At 37.1% G+C, this 8,161-nt stretch overlaps 2 protein-coding genes across 2 annotated transcripts in view; both read left to right on the top strand.

Annotated features, from left to right (window-relative positions):
• The first annotated feature begins 987 nt into the window (after positions 1-987).
• On the top strand, positions 988-1,734 carry LOC145679274 (histone-lysine N-methyltransferase SETMAR-like). Its single transcript, XM_081749862.1, has one exon. The coding sequence runs from the start codon at positions 988-990 to the stop codon at positions 1,732-1,734; it is 747 nt and encodes a 248-aa protein (XP_081605988.1).
• Positions 1,735-3,711: 1,977 nt separating this feature from the next.
• The window catches only part of LOC145678092 (uncharacterized), a gene marked incomplete in the record, with an annotated part of 443,224 nt that continues 438,774 nt past the window's right edge, over positions 3,712-8,161 (top strand). Inside the window, 1 exon segment of the mRNA XM_081748227.1 lies at positions 3,712-3,865.

Here is an 8,161-nt window from a genome sequence, read left to right as displayed (position 1 = left end):
GAACTTTGTGGTGGACAAACACCGTGTGCGTGGGTTTTCTCGGGGTTCTCCCGTTTCCTCCCACTTTCTTCATTCCACCATTTCATTCATTACTCATCATTACCGTCTCCTTTAGCCTAACCGGCATAACCGTGGGACGTAAAACTCAATGATTTCATTTCATTTCATTTTACTTTAATTAGGTCGCTTCATGAATAGCCTTGGTGCTGAAAGTAGTGGCGGTACTAGGCCGGGGATCTCAGTATGTTGAAAGATAAAAATAATTGAAGCTAATATATATATATATATATATATATACAGTGGCGTATTTAGGGGGGTGGCTTCCGGGCTTAAGCCCCCCCCCCGAAATCTTACTTAGTATAGTAAAGTAAATGAAATACCTTGCAGAATTTTCACATTTCCAGGCAAAGCCCCCCCGAAAGTTAGCAAAGCCCCTCCCGAAACAAAATCGTAAATACGCCACTGTATATATATATATATATATATATATATATATATATATATATATATATATATATATATATATATATATATATATATATATAGTTCGTTCAATAATGATTGGCACTCCCCCCTATAACTGGTGCTAAGTAGCAGTTTGAAATGTTTGTTGATGTATGCATTAAGATAGACTATAGTACTATCAAACCCCACTTAATGGTTTTGTTTCTTTCCGTAGGTAGCACATTGTAGCAGCAGTTGTTCCAACTTGCCAGGACGCTGGTGGACAGCGAAGAGACAGCATGGAAGCAGACACACATGGGCAACGGTGGACAGTGTGGTTTCTCTGGAGGGAAGAAGTGAATACTTCAGACATCCACAATAGATTATTAGCCATATGTGGGCACAGCACCAAGTCGCAGATCCGTGTTTCGTTGGGTATCCGAATTCAAACAAGGCAAAGACAGTGCTGCAAAAAACAAAAGCACTGGGCGTCCTGCAACTGTACGCAGACCAAGCAATGCCGCGCGAGTGAATGATTTGATAATGGAGCATAGGAGAATCACGTTTGATGAACTAGAGAAAGATACAGGTCTATCACGGGGTTCCCTCTTCACTATCATGCATGATGATTTGAAGCTGCACAAGGTGTGCGCACAATGGGTGCCTCATGACCTCACTGTTGCACAGAAACAAAAGCGTGTGGAGATTTGCGAGCAGTTGATGCAACAGTACAGTGAAAATCCGACCGAGTTCTTTGAGCGTCTGGTCACCGTCGATGAAACTTGGTTCCTCTACGAGACTCCAAAAAATAAACGCCAGTCCATGGAATGGAGGCAAACTGGAAGCTCTCGTCCCAAGAAGGCACGGATGGGACTATTCGTGCGGAAACACATGGCGACCGTTTTCTGGGATCAGGAAGGGATACTACTGGTGGAATGGCTCTCTCCCAATACGTCCATCGACAGTGAGAGCTACTGCAGTTCACTGCATAGACTCCGCCGACGCATCCAACTACACCGACAAGGAAAACGGGGCCGTGGAGTTCTTCTCCAACACGACAATGCACGGCCACATGTCAGTCTTCAGACAATTGCCACAGCGCATGAACTAGGGTTTAGTGCACTGTCGCATCCTCCATATTCGCCGGATCTGGCTTCTAGCGACTATGCTTTACTCGACACAATGAAAGAGGGCGTGAGAGGTAAAAAGTTCAACACAAATGATGAACTCCACGCATTTGCTCGCCAGTGGCAGAGGGATATCCCAAAGAATAGTTTGCTACACAAATAAGAAAGCTTCCAGAACGGCAGCAAAGGTGCATAGACATTACCGGGAAATACCTCTAAAATAAACTGTAATCTTTTGTTCAATAAATGGTTCCTGTGAAAACAAATTAATTGTAGTGCCAATTATTTCTGAACGCCCCAATATATATATATTGGAAGTTTATAGTGAACTTATACCTTAAGATTTTGCACAAAATACGAAGAGTTTCACAGTCCTCTGTCGGTAAAGCCATGAAGTGTAAAGAGGAAGTTTTAACTGCCAACGTAAGATAGAACATCTAACTGTATTTTGACTATAATGTTGGCGGTTAATATCAATTCTAATTACCTGGGGGAGGGAGGAGGGTTGTTGTTGTAGAGGTATGAAAAGCAGTCATTTCACAGGAAGACAAAATTTGAAAGATATCACGTACAAGAATTTCCGTCAAAGTTAAGAAAATTTCCTAGAATACTACTTTATATAATCATGTGGTTCGGATTCCACGTTAATCAGTAGGTCCACGTCTCATATAGCCTCGCTGCTGAACGGGACATTAAACTCAAACTCCACTCCACTTTATATAATGGGACATTGATGCAATAGTTGAAATTGAAATGTGGAACGTTGCAAAGTAATATAAAAAAAAAGCAAAACTGGGAGAAACGGTTTCAGCCTCTAATCGGGGTTACTTTGCACCGGTCAAAAAAAAAAGGAAATTACTACTGGAACCTCCTGCATTCTAAATTTAGGTAAATTTTCTATTTAGCTAGATGTCAGAATGAATTTCTTGTTGGAAAATAAATTGTGAACAGTGGCGGATCCAGAAAAACAGTTTGAGAAAGGCTTCACTCACAAAGGCTTCGTTTTTTTTTTTTTTTTTTTTTTTTAGAAATCACTAGACTTTGGGGGGGGGGATTGAAGCTAATACGCATAGGAATGACTAACATTAGATTTTTTTTAATAAGAAAAGAAATTATGCAATTTGGGTGGGCTTTAGCCTGAAAGTCTCAAACCCCGTAAATCTTCCACTGATTACGGTTGGGATGATATTCTTGTACATAAGGAATAACCAAGGCAAATCAGTTCACAGGGACTTTTTTCTTCCGTTCCTGAATTGGCATTTTTGTGGAACATGCTAAACTATCAGAATGTGGTTCCTGTGAAGGTTCCAGAAAATATATAACTTTCTTTACAAGTATTGCTAATTCATGCTAAGTACCGACACCGGCACCATCATTCTAATATCAATATTCGTAGACTGCATGCAGTTTTGTGTAGAAAATGAAATGTATAAATACGTACTGAAAGGAAAACATTGCACAGAAACGTTATGTTCGTATATTGAACATGCCTTTTTTTGTACGTTGTGCAAAGTATCCTCACCTATAGGCTTACATTGCACCGAAGTTTATATTTCAATAACCATGGTCCTACTGAATGTTTACTAATGAATTTGCACTAATGTTTTTCTTCTGTATACCTAGCTATTATATGTTTAAAATACAGCGTTCTAAAACATTACGTTTGTAAGTTACATACGATTCCCTTTAAAATTCCTTAATTCTGGTGCAAAGTAACGGTATCCTCTTACGGTATCTATCATCGTCTGGGGTCTTCCCCCCAGTTTTTACCTTCTAGATCCACCACTGACTAAAAGGAACATAAAACTTCAATCAATCAATCTTCTTTCCCGAAAAAGTCACAATACATAAGTGAATTTAGAATATCTGTACCGCTATAGAAATGTTGTTATCAATGGTTGGATGAGTGTAAAATACAACCGAATTTTCTTAGTTCCTAGGTACTGCTGCATTCGGTAGCAAGTTTTCTTTCTTTTTCTAATGCTTCTGGTATTGCAGAAAAAAAAAAAGTTACGAATCAGCAACAGCTGAGTGAACAGCTACCGTTTTCGCTTGAACGTCCTTGACGTGAATCCCTTTCATGTTTTAGTTCAGGAAGTGACCGCTAGATGGCCAGTAACCCCATATGATTTTCAAAGTGTGATCCATTGAGTTTTTACCACACGTGCACGTGAGTAAGACCGCTTGTTGTTGTGCTATGTGAGTGTGATATAGCGTGGTTTATTAGCGATTAAACATAAACAAAATAAATAGTGCATAGAATATTCGTGTATAACAATTTCTCACTTTTTTCGGTAAGTAGCACTACTTTTTTTTATTTCTTGCTATTTATCTTCTTTAGAAAGGTATACCGGTACGTTTGGACAAAAACAAGCAAAATATTTTTACTTTGCAAAACTTATTATTTTGTGTTGATTCCCGAAGGAATGGAATAGCATGAATTATTGTTTTGGGTGCCTGATGTTTTACCATTGAATGATTTCATTTATAACCCTACTATGGCTTTAGAATTATTTTCAATAGAATGCAATACAAATCGTTGGCAGGTGCATCGTTATAAGAGGGCGAGGTGTGACATTATTCCTTGAAATTTTACATTGCATCGTATGTTACTAAACACTCATGACCTTCATGTAATTCTGTAGTGTATAGTTTGAATTTAGCAGGGGCGGATCCAGGACGAACTTCTGGAAGGGGGGCGGTGGGTTGTAATACTGGTACTTAGAGCTACTTTTAAGAGCGTCAAACTCGGGGATGGGTTTTATTTATATATATAAAAAAGTTTCCTCTTCTGGGGGGGGGTGATCGCCCCCCTGGATCCGCCCCTGGAATTTAGATACCAGTCCTGCTTAGCTCAAAGGACTCTCAAGTTTAACGCGTAATCCGAATTGTTGTTGACAGACCCCTACCAGAAGGAGGCTAGGGAACCTGCCCCCCTTAAACTTTTCATGGTCCCTCCAGATCTCATTACAAAATGCTATTATTAATACAAAAAACACAATTTAGATATTTGTAAGAGAATTTTTAATGACCCCCTAACATATTCATGGTCTCCCAAACCTCTATGGCTGGTTTCGGGCCTGGTTTATGATCTCTATGTAAATATGAATGTAAGATGAACTCAAGTTACTAACCCGCAAATGATCTTCGCCTTCTCTGCCTTAGTGTTTTGGCTACGGGTCTAGGGGAATTCAATATACGGGGAGTGGGTGAAAGTACTACTGCAAGCATACTGGCAATCTATATTGGGCACGATTACAGATATGGGCCCATGTGGGAATTTTCGCTCCGGTTACCCCTGAAATCATAACTGATCTCATCCATAGATATCTGCACCTAAAACTTTTATTCAAACGAAGCACAACTATTAATTTTCTTTTGAAAGTTTGAATGATAGTCAATTTTGAGCCAAGAACGGTGGGAATCTATTTGCCAAACCACTATGTAAATCAATTTACACCTATAAAGTAAAATCACTAATATGAAATGGTGCAAAATTATATTTTTATCAATAAAAATATTTTTTCTGATAAATTTACTGTAAATCTGTAAAAAAAAATGTAATTTAATCTAAAGAAATGTATATCAACTTACAAAATTAAGGCTAAATGATTTTACTTTGACATTTGTTAATTTAAACTACAGAAATTTCTTCCAGTGTAACCCAGCTCGTATCGGAGGGGAGGTAGTGTGGCGGGGAACCACCTATACTGTAAGGGTTAATATTACATGAGGGTGGTCTGTACATCTACCAACTGCAGTGGACTCAAGTTTCAGTTGAGGTTTGGAGTTATCCACGTTATACTAAGCCCCATCCTTCATAATTTCGGTGTTGCATTACGACACTAAACTCAAACTTAGATTTGAAATTTTGTGTTTTGTACTGTACCATCCATGACGAAAGGAAATGACGTATTATATAAACAGTTTGTATATAGCCTATGACATTTTCCTTTTGTTGCTAACTGTACAGTCAGCGATAAAACTTCTTTCCGTTTGGTAAAACTTTTTTTTTGGGGGGGGGGGATAACGGTGGTATGGCTGGAACGTATAGAAAATTACATTCTTTTTTAATTTGCTGAAAACTGCACTCAAATGTCCTTCCATTCTGAAGTTATTTACGAAACTAATTTCATCAAGGTGAAAGAACTTTTGTCAATGGTTGTACGTAAGTCGATTTTTTAATTTTATTTTGAATTAAATGAACGTCCCAGACCAGGACTGGATTAACTCATCTAGAGGTCCGGGGCTAGAAAAAACATGTGGCCTCTGCTGACTTCACCTACTACATTTCTGTGAAAGTACAGTAGGAAAGATTAAGGGAATATGTTTAATATTTTTGGTCATATTTTATTGTATGGTGATGATTGTTTCTCTTCTTTTTAGATAGCCTGTTGAAATTTAGATCAGAGTGAAGACCCGGGGCTATAGCCCTCTAAGCCTCCCCTTAATCCGGTCCTGTCCCAGCCGTATGTAAATTATGAAAATCCTGAGTCCGTATATGCTCATTGGATAACCAGAAATCAAATTCGGGTTTCTCGCACCAAAGCCAATAATGCTGATCATTTAGTCAGCAGGGAAGCTGGATGGATTATACGAAATAAAATTAAGGAATAACACTTTTATTCCAACCGGTAACACGAGCAGAGGGCGAAAATTCTGTCCGGAAGAAATATTACATATTATGTACTGCTATAAGTCTAATTTCTACGTAAATGAAGCTAAAATCTTCTCATCTATGGAACTTTAGAAGTCATTATACATTTAGGTTATATACAGCTAAATTGTAATTTAACAAATACACATAGTAATATTTCTATAATAAAAAGTGCTTTCATTATTTTTAGCAGAAGATTGGATGCATTAGCATTCCGTAGTTATGCGTATTTTATTATAAAGTAGTAAATTCTAACTAATAATGAATCTACTGATTGAGGAATAGAGTTCGTAACTCATTGATTTTTAGCAACTCTTAAATACATCCCAAGCTCATATTGCATCTATTTAGCTTAATATTTAACAACTTTTCCTCCTCAATGTTGTTCTAAATAACTTTTTTTTTTTTCTTTTCAAAATTCAAACATCAATTTTGATGGCCAATAACCCAGGAACGGGAACCAAAATGTTTGTACAGGAAATATTTCACATACATCACTAAGCAAGCCAAGGTCTATGTGCATGTCAACAGTTGGGTCAATACACGATGTGTTCTGCAGGTCGCGTACGAATAGGTGCGGCTCTTATGATTGATTTTTTAAAAATTTTATATAGTATAATGAAATTAAGAACTAAAAATCGACAGTTATTTTTCTTCAAAATGTTCCCTTCTTCAACAATTGCAAATTCTTCATCTCCTTCCCATTCCCATGACAAATTCTGTCGAGAGGTGTGTAAATCCTCTGGAACGAGACACGTTTCGAAGATTGTTATCGAGTGAAAATAATAATAAGTGTCAAGCTGATGAGACTAATACCGAGATCTAACCTAAACCAACTGGACGTTTGATCTATGAGTGGGGAACTTATAAGCAACAGAAATCGTAAGCAATTAATGAGAGTAATCTTACTTTTTTTTTCTCTTTAACGAAACTTTCGTACATAATTGAAGATAGTATGTATAGACACAACATACATGTATATAATATACAGGGCGGACCATTTATCTCGATACGCCCGTGTAACTTTTAAACTAATGGACAAAAAACACTGAATAAATTTGTACCATGGAAATATCGATAGGGGGATATCAACCACTTTGTGATACCACAAGGTTAACAATGTTGCCTACCTTACATAAAGTTGTTATTTTTTAAATGGCACTACGTCAGGTTATTAATATATTTCAAATCTACATGTAAAACCGAAACATACAATATTACACGTGTCATGCAGTGTTGCAAACTAAGAGCGATGCAATATCACAACATCCGAATTTTGGAGACCACTTCAGCAGTAATAAGGCAAATGAAACAGAGGGACAATGCATACCCAAAACATTTAGTGTCTAATAATATCGTTATGATATGATGGATGTCTAATGAATACGAACGAAGTTACAAAGGATTGAAAATTTGACTTTTTTAAAATTATTATTATTATTAGAAGCTTTCACTTTGAAAAACTGCTTAGATCAATACCCTTCAATTGCATAGATGGTCTTCAATAGATCTGAAGATCACAATGCCTTTGCAGCAATTTCATCAAACTTTTCTGGAGATAAGTTAAAAACTGTTAAAATTTCAAACACTGCTTAGGATTATGTAATTCCGAGAATTTATTGTAACTACATCTACCAAAAAGTATCACTGTAATGCTACAGAAGCGAAGTAAATAGAAAATTATTTAAAAATGTTCTTCGAAATACGCCATTTTAAGCAATATATAAAACTTTAACACTTTTTCTCACATCTCCGGAATGGTTCGAGATCAACTTGTTGTAAACGACTTTATGATCTTTATATCTATTTAAAAACCATCTACATAATTCGATCTGATGCTTATCTAAAGACTTTTTGGAAATAAAATCCATGGAAAAAGTCAAATTTTCAATTTCTTGTATGGGGCCGCGGTGGCTCAGTGGTAGAGCTGTCA

Source organism: Thermobia domestica, chromosome 2, assembly GCF_964235325.1.
Source record: "Thermobia domestica chromosome 2, izTheDome1.hap1.1, whole genome shotgun sequence".
Lineage (NCBI taxonomy): Eukaryota > Metazoa > Arthropoda > Insecta > Zygentoma > Lepismatidae > Thermobia > Thermobia domestica.
Note: the sequence above shows the minus strand (reverse complement) of the source record. Positions and strands in the feature narration are given on the sequence as shown.

What these genes read in the sequence shown, in the direction of transcription:
- LOC145679274 (XM_081749862.1), top strand. Translation starts at nt 988, where the DNA reads ATGGAGCATAGGAGAATCACGTTTGATGAACTAGAGAAAGATACAGGT.